Here is a 20,814-nt window from a genome sequence, read left to right as displayed (position 1 = left end):
GGTTTATGGTGGTGGTGGAAAGAGCTCACGGCAAAGTCAACCAAGTGTCATGTTCCCCGCTGCTTTCAACTCCCAATTCAGTTTTTCTTTTTTTTTTTTTTTTTTTTTCTCGGTTCAAGAGAAGCTTCATACCTGCCAAATTTGGTTGGTCTCTCAAATGCTCATTTTTTGGCCTTTGTTTGGCTAGATAAGGTCAGACGGCCGAGGAAAAGCTGTGGAGGTGCCGAGGCTGGCGACGTTTGGCGCCGAGGCCGACGCCGGAGCGCGCACGCCGGTCGCGTGGCCGTCTCTCAGCCGGGAGCCGGGGAGCGCAGAGAGCAGGCGCCGTGAGGATGAAGCACACCCAAGAGTCAGGGGTTGTCAAAGGCAAAGCATGGTACAGGCCAGACCGGCTCCTCGGCTTTTCCAGAGGGATCTCCATGGGACTGCACTCCCCAAACCCGCCAGTGCGCGTAAGAAACCAGTTACAGCCAACACCACAGAGACACTGGAGAGAACAGGGCTGCACGGGCTTGTTACTGGAGGGGTTTTGGGGTGGGTGCAGCATGTCCTGTTCCCCCCAGCCCCGGATTTGGGAATGTGGAGTGGTACATAAGTCAGCTGGGGGCCTTCACCCCTCTCCCACTCCATTTCACACCTGTGCTGGCACAAGGCTGAGCCCAGCACTTCACTGGTTAACACATTCCTTTTCATTGATATGCTTTAGCGTCTACTGAATGTTTTATATCGATAGAAGAAGCTCCATGGATGAAAGAAGCATCTGATTCAGCCCAGAGTGAAAGAGGATATGTGTGATTTGCTGTGCCCTGCCTGGAATGACCACACATTTCCCCACCGTTTGCATCGACACACGGGGACGACGTGATCACACACAAACATAAAAATGCATTTGCTCATTGGGTCTCAGTTGCAACATGGTTTTTATCTGGATCACCCTGTGCCTGTGGGCTGGTTTTTGCTAACCCATTTGGTACTGGCTCATGTGGAACACCCCTGGAGCAATGCTCCCCTTTGCTACTTGTGGTGCCAAAATTGTAACCACATAGAAACCTGGTGCACAAAGGTTTTGTGTAGGAGATCCTTGGATACCCAAAGCCTTTGGGAGGAGAGAATGAAGTGGATCGTGGTCAGGGGAACAGAAAGCAAATACAATTAACCATTTCTTTAAGCAGGGTCCCTCACAGAACATTTTAAATGACATTTTTATAATTCCTGCTGATTTAAACTTAAAGTGTGGAGAAACATGGGAGTGCAGCTTATGGGCTAAACCCACAGCTCATCCACAGCAGCCATCAGCCACCTGGGCAGCCTCGTGCCATGGCCACCATACTCCACAGCCCTGGTGGAGAGCAGAAGGGTGAAACTGCTCTTCATGGCATGGGGAGCACCATGGGTGACATCGGGTTTGTCTAAGAAACAGAAGCTGAGGACTTCTGAGCTGGGCTTCATGGTTAGGTGAAGCCAACTTTTCTACAGTTGTAGGACTAGGTAAGGTAAGGATCCTACAGAAGTCCTCCTACTTCTCTGATCCAGTGCATGCATTAGTGCATGTTAGGAGATGAGACTGTTTTCCCAACAAACAGTGACTATTAGTGTTCAGTGGTAACCAGAATATAGAATCACAGAATCATATACACACAGCAGAAACCAATACATCCCACTAGAACATGAGGGTTACACTGAATGACCTCTATTCCTTTCAGATTCCAGAAACAAGGTTCAAAGCTTCCTAAGGCTGTCTGACCTGGCTTTCTGATCTCTACGTGTTGATTTTCCCTCCAGCTTTGCCAGTCAGACAAATAAACATAATGAACTACTCTGCCCACTCATCCTTATTTACGTGGGAAATGTTTTGATCTTAAAATCCACCTTTTCCTTCTCTACCACTAAAGAGAAGATTACATTATTCCAAAGCCAGAAGATGATATTATTCAAAAGCCATAAATTCCTTTCTGTGTGTGGCAAAGGTGCAGAGCAATATTCTGGTGAGCAGGCATGGATGCTTCTGTTGCCATACCTGGATGCCTTATGGGAAATGCTGTTGCATCCCAGGAGGGCTTCTGGGAGCCCATGCATGGACACAAGCTGTCCTGGAGCTGGCTAGCATCAGGAATCATCACTATGTCCCTTTCCTTTCCCTCCCCAACTGTTACTAGTTCAACAGATGTTTGTAGGAGCCCTGCAACAGCTCAGGCAGACCCAGGTGCAGAGGCAAGGATGAGGAAGCAGGGTCTGAGTACCGTATGTAAAAGGACAGACTGCTGCTGAAGGAGGAATAAGAAGTTAAATCCCCCATATAATCCCCCTCCTCCCAGTAAATCCACAGTGGAAGATCAGTTTAGTCCCTTGGAATTGCCTGGGGCCCCTTTCTGCTGTGATGGACCAGATATGCCTATTCTGCTAGGAGGCACTAAAGATTATGCTCCTCATACTTTTAGATGAAGTGACACAAATAATTTCACCTGCTTTTGGACCCATCATGCTGCTTTTTCTCACTGTATGTTGGGTCTCTTATTAAGGGAAGAGCTCTTCAGACATTAGTTTTTTAATGTCACTTCCTATTTCAAAATTGGAATTTTAAATCCTTACACCGGCAAATATTTCATACCCCAACAAGAAAAGTAGCCCCAACAACCATGTTACACAGGAGTAACCACTTGCCCATGCATATTCAAAGTCCAGTTAACTTCTCCTGCACAGGACAAGAGACAGAATTGCTCACAGCTGAGATGAGATGTCATTGCACAGCCATCACAACAGCTGTGAAGAGCAAACAGCTTTTCACTCAGCGTGAGGGAGAAAGGATGCTGCAGTCAAGACTCTGTCCAGGCAGAAACACACTTACAAAAGCCATATTTTTTTTCCCAGAGCATGGGAGGAGACTTGGTGTTTTCTGCAACACCCAATTGATTCAATATTTTCTGTTTTCCTTGGTGATTAAGTGCTAGCTGTCACGTGAACTGTAAGGACACTGATGGTTACCCTAAGCACAGCAACTCCATATTCCCCCTCCTGCTTGTATTTCCTAAGCCACTTTGGCTTGCTGTGTCACTCCTAAGGCAATTTCTGAGCACTGCAATTCCATTTTCCTTGTCCAATGACAGCAGAGAGAGCACAGTAACCAGGTCATGCAGTGTGATACAAACCAACAGGCCAACACTAATGCACCAAGGGTTACCAGCACAGAGCCTTCCACCCATCCCATCCTCAGCAACAGGGACACAAACAATGCTTGCATGTCTTGCCTAGATATGGTTGACCTAAATAGCTTCAGAGACAGCAATGTGCAGCATCAACATCTCCCTCTCTTGCCATGGCTCCTTCGAATTTGCATGGTAAAAAACCAGAGGAGAGTCTCAGTTCCCATGGCAGGTCCCATTCCATTGCTGCTTTAAAAAAATTCCATTAGGAATTCTATTTAGAAAGAACAATGGAAATCTACCTTTGTGAATCATCTTCTCTAGTTTTACTGAGTGATATGACTGTCCCTCTCTCTTCCCAGATTACAGAGCTGAGGCTTTTCCTTCTGTAACTTCAACTTATGAAACAAAAAGATCAGATCAGTCACAAATGAAACGAAACAGCCTTGTTATGCAAAGACATAATCCAGGGAGGTGGTCTGCCAGTTAAAGCAGGATGCTCCCACTGTGTACAAATAGGGCAGAGAGCCTGGCAGGTCTTTGAGAAGGACTTGGTAAAAGCACAGGCAGGTGTAATACCTTGAGGGCAGTGCCTTGTGTGTTGGATGGACTGGGCAGAGGGTAACATTTTGCCACATGAGCTCTGCCTTGGGCTGTGGCTGCCAGCAATGGGACTGATGAAGGCATTGCTTGAATCTCTCTCATGCCTTGTTCCTCTCCCCTGGGAGCTGGGCACACAGGGACACACTTTAGATTTGCCTACAGCAGCATAAGGTGTTGGAAGCAACGGGAGAAGTTGGATTTAGCAGTACTGGGAGTTTCTGTGAAAAGTGTGATCTTGACGGGTGCATGGGCCTAAAAATCACAGATGCAGAAAGTTTTCTTTATTTTCTTTATGTCTTTCTGATCTGGACATAGGGGAGTACTTGCTTTCCTCGACTCCTGCTGTGTGGCTCTTTGTGACAGGGAATTAGAGAGAAAATACATCCCTTATAAAAGACTGCCTGCCCTTAAGAAGCAGGGACAGCTTCAAACACAATGATCTTGTTTTAGCTGCTGCTGGAGGATGGGTGCTCAGTCTTTTAAAACAAAGAGCACAATAACCCACAAAACAACTTTACAAGCATAGAGCTGTGTTTGAATTTTAAGGGCAGGGACAGGTCAGAGAGCGCTTCACCCTGCCTTGCTTAACCAACTCTTTGGAAAGGATTCACAATAAACCTGTTTGTGAGCTTTTTTCAGTGACACAAGCTGACCCTACACCTCTCCCACCTGGAGCTTACCAAGGTGAGCTTGCCCCTGGTCCACGTGATGCTGACCACATCTGAAACGCAGTTTCCTCCACCTGAAGTGTGGTTTGACTTACAGAAGTGCAAAAAGCACCTGTGAAATCTTGTGCTCATTGACAACAAGGTGCTGAGTGCAGGAGGAGAAGCCATTCTCTACAAGCACCCAGATTTGGAAGGGGTTTTTTGGACCCTGATATGCAGTCAGGTTATTTCCCTCTCATGGCTCTATGCCAGCAATGAAAGCTCTCTCCAAGTCCTTTCATACTCATGGAGACATCTGTACAGCCCCCAAACCTTCAGTGGCTCAACACAGCTGCAAGTGCCTGGACTGTAGTAAGTGTCTCTAAAAAATGAAGCTGGAGGAGCAGCATCCAGCTCACTTTCTCAGCTGCCTCCTCTTTGTGTTTTCCAAGTGAGAAGCAATAGAAGCTGATTGACGTCATGCAAGCCAGCAGATGTGACGGATGCAGGCAGCAAATCAGCTGACTGAGGAGGGGATGCTGCTCTGCTGCTGGGCTTTTGGGGAGGCACCACTTTACCAAGGAGGGGGCAAACGCTTGGGGGTTCACCTGGGAGGGGCCAGGGTCTGTGGGTGCCACGTTTTCCACCTGCCATTTGTGATGGGGATATAATAGGGCAGGCAAGATCCAACACCACTGTTTTTTCCTGTGCACCGGCCTTGCTCAGGGCTCTTTATTTGGGCCAGGCAGGGGCGTCCTGCCGGCGTGGCGGCGCGATGCCGAACGTTTGCGCCGTTTGCGCCGAATGTGTAAATGAGCAGCGGCTGCCTCTGCCCTCCTGCTGCTCAGCATCCCCCAAAATGTGTTGTGAACAGGGACTGAAATAGCAAGCAAATGTCAGTGCTGTGCCAGAGCTGCACCAAGCTGCTCTCCTACTGCAAAGGGAAAGTTGGAGATGCATAAATCCCAGTTTCTGCAGCGTGGCACTTCAGGGGGTAAGCTAGGCTGGCTCTGGGGTGGTGCTGGGTGAGGGACAGTCACTGGCAGGCCTCTCCCCAGGAGAGATGTTCTAAGCTCCAGTTCAGAGAAGCAGAGTAAAGGCTGACATTTAAAAAATGGCATTGGCATTCAGGCCATTCCATTTTGTGCTCCACGGCTTTGAATCACAGGCTCTGACTTGTGTAGAGGGGCACCCAAAGGTGACCTGCATTAAAAGCTGCCTTTGGCTTCACAATTTAGGTGTCACAATCCAAGCTATACCTACAAAGCACCTTGCTCTCTACTCATATCACAGCTTTACTCCCTGCTCCTGGACCTTCCCTCTCCTTCTGTGTTCTTCTGTGTCCCCTGGCTGATTTTGCTGCCCAGCTGCAGAGCTCTAGAGTGTTGAGCTAATGGCTGGATTTTTCAAATCATGTCAGGAGATTTTGATTTCTTCCCAGTAAATCCTACAGGGCTGAGCATCCTTGAATGTATCAGGGCCAGGGTCAGGGGGAGGAGACAACTGGGGATTATAAATAAGTGGACATGACAGGATGTAGAGTGTCTCAGTCAGTCTGGATGGAGACACAGTCATGATCACAGAATCACAAGGACCATCCAATCCAACTCCTGGTTCTGCACAGAACAGCCCCAAGAGTCACACCATGTGACTGAGAGCATTGTCAAAATGCTTCTTGAACTCTGTCAGGCTTGGTGCTGTGACCACTTCCCTGGCGAGCCTGTTCCAGTGCCTGACCACACTCTGGGTAAAGAACCTTTTCTTAATTTCCAGCCTAAACTTCTCCTTGACACAGCTTCATGCTGTTACCAGTCCTGTGACTGGTAATGTTAATATCATCCAGAATTCTGGCATCAGTATGAATCAAACAACCAGGTGATTTCATCAAAGGGTTTGCTAGAGCTCATAAACCTGGCTCAGAGGCTAGAAACCACAGTCCCCCTAGTCTTTTAGGGACAAGACAAATGTCACCTAACAGCAATATTTCCCTCAATTCCATACTTATCCACAGCTTTCTGCAAGCCTGACATCTTTACCAGTAGGAGAATAAAAAGCCTCAGGAAGACAGAGCTGGCAGAAGCAAGCACTCCATGCTGCTGCTGCAGATTGGGCACCGATGAAATCATTACTGAGTCTGAGTATGGCCTCCAACTCCTTTTCATTAGACAAATGTAACTGGGTGCCCACAGCAGTTGTCATTAGTCCCAAAAACATGCATCCCCATCATTCTGAATGAATGGTCAGAATACAGTAATGAGTCTTACTGCATCCTTTTTTGTGTATTCAATCCACTTGTATTAATTGCACTCTAATACCAGGGAGCACACAGGTCCTCACCAGCTTTATTTCCAGATGGTATTTTGAGCCTAATGTCACAGTGGGAAGTCATAAAATATCTCCTAGAGCAAATTACCTGAGGACTTAAACAGTTCCATTCTCACTAAGGAAAACTAATTTCTGTAGCCTGAAGAAACAGGTTTTATTCCTGGGCTGAGTCCCAGGCGTGCACTGCTGTCCTGCACCTCTGCACCACAGCCTGACTGCTTCCCTGTTTTAAAGCCCACCCAGCTGTATCCTCTTGCTGGTTATAGGTTCCTGTAATGCATTTTCAGAACACAGGTTGGCTAAAAAGAAGAAGCAAACCCTTTGCCTTTACCAGTGTAAGGAAGCATTACCTGGGTATGCAGACTTCGTACCAAAGAAGGTGAAGGAGGAGAGCTCTCCCCAGGATTTCAGAGCCAAGGGACAAAAGCACATTACTGCAGCACCCCAGGGAGCATTCGGCGATCTCTGAGGAGTTGCTGGCTATGCAGTATCCCACACAGAGCTGTTGGGGCCTCCAGGACCCACTTAGACTCACCGTGGTTTCGTCTTCATGGAGCACCTGGTCGTAGCCGCTCAGCGCCACGCAGAAGATGATCGCTGTGACATCCTCAAAGCAGTGGATCCACTTCTTGCGCTCTGACCGCTGGCCCCCGACATCAAAGAGCCTGCAGCACAGGGGAGCACCATCACCACCCACTCCTGCCCAGCTCCCAGGGAACTTGAGCATTCTGGGCATTCTCTGACCACGTGGGTCCTGGCAGGCTCCAAACACAGAGCAGTGGGTCTTCCCCTGCTAGCTTGGTCTTCTCCTCCAGAGCCTGCCGCCGAGGAGAGCCAGGAGGAGCAGTTACAGACAGGGATGTGGGGACCTGTGGGGGAGCCTTAGCAGCATGCTGGGTCCCAAAGGGGCAGTGGAGGTGGAGACCTCACACTCTTGACTTTTATATGCTCTAAGTATTGTTTGTGTGTGGCTTTCTGTCGTCGTGCCCTCTTCCCTCTACTGGATGGCATCATGAGGGTAAACGTGTTAACTACATGTGACTGACCCACTTAAGAGAAAAGATCTGGCCACATATTCTTACATTGATGAGGTTTGATCAGATCTGGGGCTCCGTCTTGTATTATACATTCCAACAAAGAGGTGTTGTTTGGGTTAGAAGAAGCTGCCATGAGCTTCTGTCATACAGGCAGTGACTTTCAAGACAGGATTGCCAAACTTTTCATTTTGTTGACCCTCCAAAATGCTGTGTCTTCTGCAGTGGGAGCTGTTCATGCATTCACCAGCAATTTAACAACTTCTTCTTTAGGAGCTATGGGGAAACCCTGTGAGAAATAATTGTTCTGAAAATTTACTGTACAACTTTAGACTAACCTGAAGTGGAGGTTTTTGAATGTGAAATGGGTTTCTACGATGCCAGTTGTTTTGACCCTGGTTCGGAGGATATCCTGCTCCGTGGGCTGGTAGTCTGCAGCTCCAATTCGATCTAAGCTGTCTAGGTAGCTAAGAGAAGAAGGGAAAAGAAAAAGAAAACAGCTAAGAATAAGACACACATTAATCTTTGTCAATCTCAGATGGGTCCTTCAGCTTCCTATTAATCTTTTTCAATCTCATTTTTCATGGCTGAATGTATTGTAGCTAAAGCAAAAAAATATCCTATTCTGGGGGAAAACAAACCTCAGTAAGCTAAGCATAAAATCTGATAGGGAACTGAAAGCAGGAAATTAAGCATGGTGTGTTGTGGGTCCCGCCTGCAATCTGTGAAAATACAGTTTTAATATTAACTGGCTATTTTTATTCCCTGAGGAACAAGGGTCCAAATCAGTCCATTGTGCTGGATTCTGTACACAAAAGCATTTTCTGCCAGGGTTTATTCAGATAAGAGGCTGCAGCACACAGGTCTTGCTCCCAGAACACACAGGTCAAGTCCCCTTTGGACATGCCTCTGTGCTGGAAGGGAGGAAGGGACGTGCCAGGCCTTGCTTTCAGTCAGCTCAAATGAAGGGAGATGAATCTGCACAGGTGAGTCACTGCTTCAGCTCGAAACCCAGCACAGGGCTGGGGCTGCATGAGATGCAGCTCTTGGAGAGAATCCAGGACTCCACGTAAATGGTGATAATCTGGGAGTACAAATTGGGGCTTTGGGGGAACAGAGAGCAGATTCAGCTTTCTAAAATGTTTGGACAGTTTAAAACATGTAACTTAATTCTGCTTTAGGCTTAAAATCTATGAACACAGGCAATGCTTCCCTAGGCTGAAACTTGGGGTAGAAAGTCTTGTCTTTTGGCATGAAAGGTTTGTGTAGAGGAACCCAACATCTTTGTACATATGACCACAATCCAGTTTTCCATCCACATTCAAGACAATTTTAAAAACAATTTATAAATAAAAGAGGAATTTGGATTACCATTTAATATGAATTATAAACCTGCATCACACAGCACAGTCTTTCTCACCACCATGAAGCTTGCACACAGACACTCCAGTTTCTCTTAAAAGGGATTTGATGTGCATTACAGGGCATAAATGTCCACCTCTGGCCCCAGGAGCATCAATCTAATGCTCTGAGATGCTTTCAGTATATTGTGAATACAACAGAGGATGTCTGTGCATGAACAGTGATCTTTTCCTTTGATCCCTGTGCCTGGATGTCACCCAGAGGCAGTGGGGCAGGAGGTGACCTGCTGCTGGCAGGACAGGAGGGTACCTATTCAGGTGCCAGAAGATGGCAGTTTTGCCCAGTGCAACAGGCAGGGAATAAAAAGTACAAAGAGGAGCTGCACAGTTGGAGAGAAGGAAAAGACTTTGTTGTCTCAGGTAAGAGTTTGCTGGTAAGTGTGAGATGGTATGAGCCATTCACTCAAGACAGTCATGATGTCTATGCTTTACTTTCAGTTTAGCTAAATGCAATTTTTTTAAAACACAGAACATGGATTTAGTCCTGATGAGTAACCAAACCAATCTCCCTCATTTGCCTTGCCATGGCACATCCCATTTGGCCTGAACTTGGCCCTGACCTGCTGCTGGAGATGATATCCCTGCTGCATCCAAACCAGGAATGGCTTTCCATTTGTGTCCTGGAGGGAGTGCACTGAGCCAGGGCTCTGGAGCAGGACACCTGGAGAGCTGGGGCTGTGCACTCTGCTCCCCAACAAAACTTCCTGCCACTGTCTCTCATGCCTATCCCACAAGCCTGGAACAGCAGACAGCCAAACTCTACATTAAGGTCAAACACAAACCTCACCCTGCTCGTGTCATGTATTTTCCCTACCCATCATATTTATAATTTATTTTTCCTAAACAATTCCAAGAATCACATCACCCAAAGGAAAGTATATAAGCCAGGCAGGCTTATTTTTGTTGTGCCCTTTTTCCAGCATTTAAAGGCATTGTGGTTTTGTGACAGATGCTCCTTTAATAACCCTGTGATGGGCACTGGAGGGATGAATGGGGCTTCATTTGAAATCAGATCCTGGGCTGTGACGGCTGAAGCCACGATCACTCATCTATTCACAACTGGTGTCAACTGCTGTTATTTAAGAGACAGCTGCATCTCTTCACAGGGCCCTGCAGACTGAGGCAGCTCTGCAGTGCTGGTATTCAGAGACTCAGGCTCTCCTCTGTCCTCAGGAACTACAAGGTGATATTAAAAAGCTGAGGTGTAAGAGGGGGGATTTTCTTTTCCTCTCGCAGCTCTTGGCAGTATCTTGAAGTCCTTTATCACTTCCTCCACCTTCATTTTCTGCATTTTCTGATGACCCAACTCTCTTCAATTTAACGTTCCCAATTAATTATTCTTGCTTTTGAGATCCTCCTTTTATGCTGGGAATGCTGCAAATGAAATTTACTGCAAAGTGGCCAAAGGACTCAGGTCCTCAGCAGCACAGTGATGGAGAAGTGATTTTTGTTATTGAAATTGCTGCTTTCAACCTTCCATGATTTGCTGGTGAATGGCAGCATCACCTAAACCCTGGGCTGTGTGCTGGGATTTCAGGGCATTCTCACTCACACTACAGCATGCCCAGTCCATGGCTCTTCCACACAGCATTCCCCTTGGCTGCCTGACAGCAAGTCAGTTCCAGATTTGATTTGGTCCTGCATTCAACCTGGCTCTGAGGCTTGGAAGGCCTTGCCTCCCTTCCCTTGTGATGCAGCCTTGTGTCTGGCTCCAGCTGAGTTCTCTGGGGGATCAGGGGTTTGGGGAAGCTGGTACAGCCTGCCAGCCTCTCAAGAGGGCAAGATGATAGTGACAGAGAGAGGGGAGAGCCAAGCAGGATCCATCCCATCTACCCTCTCCTACCTGACAGCATCCAGTTTGCAACCCCACCTGGGATATCTCCATTAGAACCTCGGCTGGGGGCCCTCCAGCACTTGCTTCCCAGTGCTTAACTGCTGCTTGGCAGAAGAATACTCAGTACCCCCAGTATTCAACCTTTTCTGGCTGCAGGTGAGCTGAGCTCTGCAAGTCTAGAGCCTTGATGTCACTCCCACACCAATGCTCCAGCCTGGCTGCTGGGCACCCCAGCTCCAATACCTGCTTGCCAATACACCCTTTGCCTTTTCTGTTAACTCCTCTCTTCATCTCTTTTCTCATCTCCAGTCTTTTCCAGCACTCTGTGCATTTCTCAATGACTTAAATTCTTTCACTTGTCTGGGTCTGCTTTTCATCTGTTCCTGAGAGTCTCGATGGGGGTCAGCCATCAATTTATATGAAGTTATAGAACATTTTCAGTGCTGGTTTTGAGGCTGCATTCCAAAACTGTTTAAATCTTTGGCTGCTCTACCCTAGAAAGAGACTTGGGCTGTGGCAGATATTTTTTCCCCTGCACTTGGCTGCAGCTGAGCTGGACCCTGTTGGTGTGTGCAGCCTGTGAAGCTCAGCTGGAGGAGTGTGCCATGGCATGGCTGCCACACCAACACCCAGCTGTGGGAATGGAGGATCAGCCAGGCTGCTGTTTGGTTGCTGAGCTGATTTTAGCTGCTGCTTGTTCTCCTGGGTTCCTGCTGGAAGCATCTCTAAGGTTTCACTGGAGTGCTGGTGCTCCCTGCCCGTTCTGCTTGGGAGGACCTGCTGGTGTGAGCCTGGGCTGGGGGAGGATGGTGGACTTCAGGGGTGCCACCTCTTTGGGAGCAGGGAAACCCAAGTGGGGACAAATTGCTACACATGGTGCTGGATGGAAGCACTGCTGCTATGCCCTTTGAGCTGAAAATCTCAAGGCCAAACTGTTGTGAGAAATAATTAGTTGTCACAGCCAACAGGCTCTATGACACATAATCCCCTCAGAAGCTGGCATCTGTTTAACCAGCAGAAATAAGAGCACTTTGGAGGCCATGGAGTGAGAGCTCAGCTCCCCCTTCCACGTCAGCGGTGCTGGCATCGGAGCTCTTCCATTGCCCAGCTCCAGGGTTTGCACACTGGAGTGGAAGCATATCTGAAATGACACATCAGCTCTTACTTGCAGCCTGCCCCGGGTTTGCAGGGGTTAAAAATAGCTGAAGGAAGGTCAGAAGGTTTGTGAGTACACAAGTAACCCTCTAGCATTTCTGCTCCTGAGCTGAGGAGCTCCATTACTGCTTATATCTTTTATTTTAAATGGTTTCTTTTGAAGCAGATTGCAGGTTTCTGAGTCACTCCCTATACCATGCTCAGGCAGGTGAAGCCCAACAATTTTATGCTGCTAAAAGCAAAATGTAGAGGAAATGGCAATTCACAAATACAGGGAGAGGAGATCATTGAACAGAGGCTAAGAAAGGCAGCTCTATACAGGCTAGCTGACAGCAAATAGCAATACACAGTAGTATTGCCCCTTCATTTGCTCTTTCCAAAAGCACCTGGTAGCAGCACTGTTGGTGCCAGAGACACTGCACGGAGAAAAGGAACTTTTGTCCAGGGGTCCCACGGGAACAGCTCGGCAGCAGCAGCCTACATGCAGTGTGTGCACAGGGACCCCTCCTCAGGCTCTTGGCTACCATGGGAACCTTCTCCCAGGACTGTGCTGCCTATGCCAAAGCTCCACTGGCTGCTTTCTTGGATGAAGAAGTGCAGCTGAGGTTGCAGGCTGTGGTCAAGGCTGGATACCTGCGGCAAAGCTTACACAGATGGACATTCACACCTACGGAGTTTAATGGCAGTAAGGTGGTTAAAGGTCTGTTGGGTTTTTCTTGCTGTGAGGGTGACACCTTGGCAGTCTTTTTGCATCTTTTAGCTGTCCCTGTGCACACCCAAGGTGCTCACACCATGCTGATGCCACGCTCACATCCTCAGTGCTCAACGAGCTGCGGTGCAGCAGCAGCCACAGCTGAGTCCTGCTCTGGGGCAGGACTGCAGGGAGTGGGAGTTGGAGCTCCAACTCCAGGACCAAGCCTGGACACAGTAGCATCTTCCCAGTGGCTCCTCCATCCTGGCTGCCCTGAGTTCTGGCCATGTCTCGTCTGTGAAGGAAAGGCCACGTGTGCGTGGGACACTCCAGCCCCGATTTGTTGGCTCGTGCTGTGTTTGATGAGGAAGCAGATCCCCATTTGTCAACACACGCAGCTGAGTCACTGCTGGGTTATTTTGGACTCTGTACTGAGGCACTCAAGGGGCAGCTCCAACACTGTGTCCTGGCAAATGCCGAGTTTTTAATCAAGGTTGTCATGAGCAGGCTCCATGTCATCTAAATCTAAATGATTATGTAAAGATGGCTCTATCTGAATACTCCTTCCTTCTTCATGGATGGAAGGCTGCCTGTATCTGATCTTATCTTCCACCTTATCTTTCCTTCTTTCAATGATGAACATACAATTCAATGTATATTTAGCATTAAAACTATTTAATATTTAGTGACTGTAGAGTAAGGGTACAGAGGATAAGCACTGGATTTAGGGAGTGTCGGTAGTGGCTCCACAACAGAGAGCAAACTCTTGTAGTTATCTCCTACCAGAAAGCAAAACCACGTGGGCACTGCTGCCTGAAGGTATGATACAGTTTGGTTTGGCTGCCCAGGGCAGCTGGTGCTGGGCAAGTACCCAGAGGTCATGGAACCACAGTGTTTTTTCTGCAGACACTATGTCCAGTCAGATCTGCTGTTATATTTGAGGGAAAGGGGAAAAGCAAGCACAGCCCACTCTCAGAATCCAGCATCAATCCAGCACACATAGAGGTGATGTCACAGGTGTCTTAAATAATCGTCAGTTATGAAAAGCTTGAAATGTTGCCAAGCAGTGGCACCGTGTCCCTTCAGGAATCAATCCTGTCTGAGGGCAGAGACTGTGCAGAGCCCTCCTCTCCTCCTAGCAAAAGCCAGAAGGTGGCACACACTGTTCCTGAGGCACTTCCATGTGGGTTATGGCAGGCAAGGAAAAGACCTTAGGGGAATGAGTAACTCATCTGAGAGCAAGAATATTGTCTGGTGTTTTCTCAGTCCAGCCTAGAAAAGGAAGGTCTTGGGAATTTGCTCCTGGACTTTGAGTAATGTGTTTGGTGTTTCTGGCTATGTTCCTCCACCAGCCAGTCCTGCCTCCACGGCAATCACGTGAATTACATGGCAAGCCCTGCTATCTTGCTGCAGCTCCTAATGATAAATCTCATCTCACGTCCAACCAGATGAGACACCAGCATGAAAACTCCCCACCTTCCTTCCCCTAACATAATCCAGCCATTGAGATGTCACTTCTGGTGCCTGCTTCCTGCAGGCTGCTAACAGCTGGAGTGATGGTCACCAGGCTCAGGGATTACTGGGGTTACTTTCCTGAAAGAACCTAGCTGGATGCCATGGGTTTTTATTACTCTTCTCTGGGGAGTGAGGAGGATGGTCCCTGCTATTAAAGGAAGGTGCCAAATCTTGACAAAAAAGATACTGCATTGTGATGCATTTTTTATGGTTTTGGCCCTGCACTGAAGCAAGGCTGTACAGGGCTTGTACATCAAGATCAACTTGACAAGTTGATATTAATACTAATGATAGGCAGGAGGAATGAATAAAAGCAGGTTGGCGTTTAGCTGTCCTACTTAGACTTGCAGTTTTCCAAGGCATGACTGGATCCAGAATAATTTTTAGCATCACATGTGGATGAGAAGAGTCAGTAAATAGCAGCTGTGTAACAAAGGTACTTGAGGACATGAGGGGTCTCCAGGTGCAAGTGCTGGCTGGCTTTGCTCACAGGTGGTCAGCTCTGGCCATGTCTCTGCTCCTTACTGCTGAAATTAAAGGCCACTGTGTTTGAGTTTATCACAGAGCTCTGGCAGGGGGTGAGGTGGGTCTTGGAGGAAAAGCAAGCAGGAGAAACTTACCCAGAAAGGATTTTGGAGGGGTCCTGGGAAAGGAGATGTGGGCTTATCTTTCTGCATTGAAGCTTGAAAATTGGACGGGATGTAAGAGGGGATGAAAAAGGTATTTTCTGACATATCAGAGCCCTTACAAAAGAGAAAAACATGTCTGGGTCAGATCAATGACTCACCTAGCTTAGCTAGTGTCCAAGAGCAGATGTTAAGAGAAAAGTACGAATATAGGGCAAGCATGCAGTATTCAGCTTTTCCAGCCTCCAGCAGTTCATATGGATAACAGAGTTTCAAAGAGAAGTGTGATATCTTTATATTTATTACCCCTCAATGATTTTTCTTCCAGAAATTTGTCTAGGCACTTTTTGCAGCAATTTACGCTTCTAACAACCACATCTGCAGCAAGGAATTTCCAAGCTCAGCTACCCTGTCTGTGAACAAACTGCCTTTTTCCGGTTTTTAAACTGTCGTGTCAGAGTTTAACTTTGTTAATTTTTGAATGGGAACAGCTGTCCTCTCTCTCCTCTCTATCTCCCACTTGTTTCTCTGTAGACCTCTGCAACATCCACTGTGCAGCATCTTTACTCTGCTACCAAGACATTACTTCACAGAAGCCCTTTGGAGCCTTTTGTCACATAGAAAGGGGTTTTCCTCATGTCCCAAATCCTTTCTGAGATGGAGGAAGGAGGGAGCCATAGCTGCCTTGTTCTATCTGTTTCACAGTCCCTCAATCTGATGCTGTTTGGAGAACCAGGCAGTGTAACACCAGGCCCCTGGGGCTGCTACACAGGGCAGATATGGTGACCACAGTCCACCAGCAGTGCTGTGGTGCCTTTCAGCAGTGTCCTCATCTGGGCAACGCCACTGTTTTATAGTTTTATATAAAGTCTGTGATTTAAATTGTTGTTTAGCACAGAGCTGCTGACCACAAGGCACCTTTGTTTTGTAAGCAGAGGATTTTGACAGGGGCTGGCTGTGTCTGTCCAGTGGCTCTGCGTGAGCCCAGGATGACGCATGGCTCAGGCTGTGCAAGCTCCTCTCTCCTGGTGGCCCTGCACAGGGCTGTCCTCTGCACAGCAGGCACTGATCGAACTTGGGCTGAGGCACAGGAAAGCTCAAAGCTCCAGCCTTGCTCCTGCTTTATGTAAGGCTCTGCTTCCTTCTGTCAGCCAGCTCTGAAGGGCAGTAGCTGAGCTGGAAAAGGGATGAGGAATGGTGGGACTTGGAACCTTGGAAGTGAGCAGGATCTGTGCCTAAACCTTTATGCAACAGAGTCAGTGGGTTTGAAGCTTTTTTTCTTTGCTCCAAGACTGCCATTATAAGCAGGCTGACAGTGGAGCTGATGGTTTTCTATACTGTAAAAAGAAGAAAGGAAAGAAAAGGAGGGGCTAAAAATAAGCCCTAGGGAGTTTGGGATAATGAAGGGCTTGTTCTGGGAAGGAGTCTTGCTCAGAGAATGCAGGCCCCGTGCTGCAGCAGGGCCCCTGGTGCATTCACAAGCATCTGCTGAGCCCGAACAGGGGAGAGACATCAACTAACCCAGTTTGCTGCACGCACAGCCCCCAGTGAGAACACCAGCACAGGCACGAAGGATTGCTTGCCCCAATGCTCCTTGCATTGCACAGCAGATATTCAATTTGGCCCCAAGGCCAAATGAGCTAATTACTCAGAATTACTCCAGCCCTGGAAAGCAGACAGCTGGGACCACAGATGAAACCAGTCCCAGAGACTCTAACCTTTTGATCAGCCTCTGGCCAGAGATATTCATTGGGGTGTGCACAAAGGCCTGGGACATCTATTTACACACTTGTTGGTGAAGTAGCATTAACATCTACATTGCTAAGCTGGAAGAAAAGAACTAGATATAGCTGCAGTGTTTTGTAGTGCTTGGTGTCTATCTGCAGCAGGGATAGCACCAGTGAGGGATTTAGATCTAATGCTGCAAAGGAAAGCATCACTTAATGAGATCTGTGTTCTCCTGTCAGGTAGCTGGAGGATGCCCATGGCTGGGTGATGGTGCAATTATGAGGAGTGGGGTAGGTCTGTCGGGAGCTGACTTCAATCAGGGGCCCCATTTATCCACTCACCCTGCTGAGGAAGGTGCATTGCTGCTGATGGAGTGGGAATCATATCTCTGGATCTTCTCATCTATCCATTTTCTTGATCTATTAGCAAGCTATGGGGATTTCTGCTTTCAAATGTCATTTAAGCATCCCTGCCAAAAACCATGGGTACCAAAATTAGCCAGTGCTCTGCCATGGGCAGATGTGACTCATAGGTAGCAAAAGCAAAACCTGGAAATTTTACCCTTGGCTGCACGCTAAAAATATCTCAGTTATCCCAGACATGGGTAGATCTCTCGGGCGTGTAAAATCTGTGCTACGCAAATGGACGTTCTGGTCCTTCTCAGCAGCTGTCAGGCTGAGGCTCCTTCGAGAGCAGCTTTGCTTGTGGCATTGCAGCATTTTGGTTTCAATCCAGGCCGGATCCAGAAGCAGAGACACGTAAGGGAAAATTCATGGAGTTTCTCATCCCTTTAGAAAATGTTCAAGCGAATCATTGTCAGCAGAAGATTGTTTATAGAATATCAAAACAGCTCGATTGTTCTCACCAGGAAGGGCTGTCACCTGCTGGCCCCCCACCTTTCCTTTCTCCTTCTATTGGCATGAGCAACCTCAGAGGTCTATTAGCACAGTCTTCTGTCACCACACACCCACCCCGGGGGTTAGGCTCCTGCAGTCCTCCAGACAGTGGTTTGGGTTGCTCCCAGGCCTCTGCAGGAATGGGCTGATCCCTGTGCTCAGCTCAAGATGCATCAGGGACATTTGCATGACAAAACTGATTTGGGATGCTCTGTATGGGACAGCCCAGCCACAAAACTGCTGTGTCTTTGTGCAGGATGAGCAGAGCACACCACAGAGGCAAGTCCCTCCACGGGGCTGGGAAAAGCTGTCTGCACTTGAGTTTGTGCAGACTTTTCTCTGTGCCCTGGGGACATGTCACTGCCAGAAGCAGCCTCAGTTGCCTGCCCAGGGACCTGTCAGTGACCACATCTCCTGGGAGCCACGGGCCAAGGTGCTGCAGTAAGCCAGGTGGGCGGAGCAGGAGCTCCTCCCTGCTTCTGGGAGAAGTTTGAATTGACCCAGGAGCACTTCACTTCCAGTGGGAGGATGGAGCTGGGCCAGAGAAACGTTAGGTCTGGAAAGCATCAGTTCTTCCAGACATGGTGGGCTTTATTCCCAATAAATGCCTTTGGTGTGCTTCCTCTTGGCTGCAGGAGGGGAGGAGAGCACCTTGAGCAGATGGCTGGTGAGCAAAGCATTGCCCCTGCTCCCTGCTGCTGGAGCACCTCAGCTCTTGCTGAGCAGGATTGATGTGTCCTCCCAGCCTCTCACTGGAGCAGGGAAATACTATTAATCTCTCTTGCTTTAGGAGGAATGGAAGTATCAAGGGGATTGATGATTTGCCTGAGGACATGATGGGAAATCTGTGGTGGCACTTGGAAATGCCTTTGGGTTCTCCAATATGCAGTCAGAAGCTTTGACCACCAGAACTTTCCAAATTGAGGGTTATAAACCTCAGGCAATATTCTTCCATGCTTTTAATAGAGATTTTGCCCACTTAGGGGCAGGTACTGCAAGGCTGGTAGAAATGGAATTTTATTAAGGCCCACTACAAGAAAGAAATATATTGCTTACATAAAGAGCAACTGATAAAACAGTGTTACAATTGATGATTAAATCACTAGTTTACCCAAGAATTTGAATGGAGATAAATAAATGCTTTCTTCTTTTTTTTTTGGTGAACAAACAAGGCTGAAAATGGATGTTGTCATGTACCTTTCTGCTCCATCCAATATAATTTCATGCATTCCCTTATGGATTTTGATGAGTTCTGCAGATCAATGACACAGCACTTAAACACAAGCTAAGCAGTAATTACAGATGCATGCAAGATTTATTCATCTGGTGGCACTGCACCAGCTGATGGAAGGATCAGCCGTATCCAATCAATGTTTGAAGCTTCTCAAAATACAGAGGTTTTTGGCTCCCACAGCAAAGTGAAAATAGAAATAACCTCCTGAATCCCAGGAATGCCTCCTTAGGTCCATACAGGGTAAGGCTGCAGGATGGATCTGGGTCATATTTGCACTGCTGCTTGTCCCTTGCCTCTGCATCCCCATAAATATTTTTCTTGTGGGGTCTTCTTCACATGCTCACTGCATGACCCACTCGTCCCTAGGGCTGAGGACAGGACTGATGAGATTTAAGGCCTAAGTAAGGAAAAAGAAGAAGCAGTGTTGCAGAGAACAGGGCCATGGAGCAGGCATGCCCCATGTGCCCAGGCCTGGTGAGCACAGGCAGGGAGCCAGCGTGATGTGTCACTGTGGTACGGAGGGAGCACCTGGGGGACTGCAGCCAAAACCACAGAGGAGCGTAACGTGGCACTGCTGGTTTGGGAACACGGGGCAGGGGAGGCAGGGTAGCATGTGTAAAGCAAGAAACTGGATTTTGTGCCATTTTTCTTCAGGCTTTCCCTGTTGATGTGAGTGATCTGTTCCTACAGGAGGTCTCGCCTTCCGTGCAGCAAAGCTGCCTGCTCCCCACTGTCACCACGGGAGGCCCTGACAAGCCAGGGAGTCCTTCCAGTGATGACCTTTGCTGGGACTTCAGAGAGGTGCTAATCCTACACCTTGCACTGCCAGCCCTGAGTGCAGGTGGGACTGGATCGAGACTGTGATCAGGAGATTCAGCTCTTTATCGTGTATGGGGGAAGAGATCTTCCATCCCCAAGTGTGGTCCCTGGGCAGGGTATGGGTAGTTGAGCTCTTGGGCAGAAATGTGCAGCCTTTTATCCTGAATTTGTTTGTAACTTCTGCATTTGTGTCACTTCTTTGCTTATGCATTTTTGTTCACCGAGAAGGTCCTCTGGGGATTTCTTCATGTGAAGTTGCTGCTTTAACATTAGTTTAATTTGAGCAAGGGTTTTTGCCTGGACTCCATTATCAATTCCCAGCTCTCAGCATCTGCTAACTAGCATCAGCCACCTCTCTTTTTTCCTCCTGTTCCTGCCCTTAGCATATTTGGCATCATTGCACAGCACACTGGTGCAGTATTTCTCATGGTGGGCACTGCAAGAGCAGGGATCTGTTTAACTGCAAATGTTTAAACTGACATTAATGATGCTCAGTAGGATGTACTGGCTGGTGTTTTCCTGAAGGAGGATTTGGAAATGGTTCTTATGCTATTGCCAAACCTTACATACCAACAGCAATACTGAGGGACTGGGAAATTCTGGTCTATAGCACTAAAAGTGCTGTAAAAGCCTCAGAGCTACAGTGACTGCTCACATGGTGTTTCATGGACCAGGCTTGCAGTTTTAGAGCACTAAATTTCTTTTCAGTCCTGGTGTTCCCAGCAAACCTGCTGCTCAGCACTGGGGTGACAATGTAGCCCAGCAAGGAAGGGGTTACAAGGACACAAAATGCATTGTAAATCCCCAGCAAACGATTTGGACTAACCACCAAAACCAGAGCTTACACTTCCTCAGCATGGCTCCATGGTGCAGTTTGTGCCTGGCTTCCCTCCCCCCTGTATCTCCTCCTTCCCCTCCCAGCAGCATGGAGTAGGTGCTGCCCAAAATCTAGGCTCAGAATAATTCCTCCTCTTTCTTCCCCAATAAATTCTGTCTCTGGAGAGTCTCAGGGTGCCCAGGGACTTTTGAGGAGGTCCCTTCTCCAGGCTCTCAAACATTCAAATGCAGTAAATGTATTGGAGGTGGGGAAGGTTGTAAGCATGAGGATTTTGGCAGAAGGATGGGTGTTCACTCTGCTGTTCTCCA

General features: G+C 48.0%; 1 protein-coding gene across 2 annotated transcripts in view; it reads right to left on the bottom strand.

Annotated features, from left to right (window-relative positions):
- GNAO1 (G protein subunit alpha o1) overlaps window positions 1-20,814 on the bottom strand; it is a 142,262-nt gene that overhangs the window by 17,695 nt on the left and 103,753 nt on the right. For both annotated transcript variants that reach the window (XM_059857187.1, XM_059857188.1), the window contains exons 5-6: window positions 8,088-8,216; window positions 7,251-7,380 (exon numbers count right to left, since the gene is read on the bottom strand). In XM_059857187.1, coding sequence (XP_059713170.1) covers window positions 7,251-7,380; window positions 8,088-8,216 — 259 coding nt within the window. The remainder of the gene's footprint in view (window positions 1-7,250; window positions 7,381-8,087; window positions 8,217-20,814) is intronic.

The sequence above is a fragment of the Haemorhous mexicanus genome, chromosome 12, assembly GCF_027477595.1.
Source record: "Haemorhous mexicanus isolate bHaeMex1 chromosome 12, bHaeMex1.pri, whole genome shotgun sequence".
Lineage (NCBI taxonomy): Eukaryota > Metazoa > Chordata > Aves > Passeriformes > Fringillidae > Haemorhous > Haemorhous mexicanus.
Note: the sequence above shows the minus strand (reverse complement) of the source record. Positions and strands in the feature narration are given on the sequence as shown.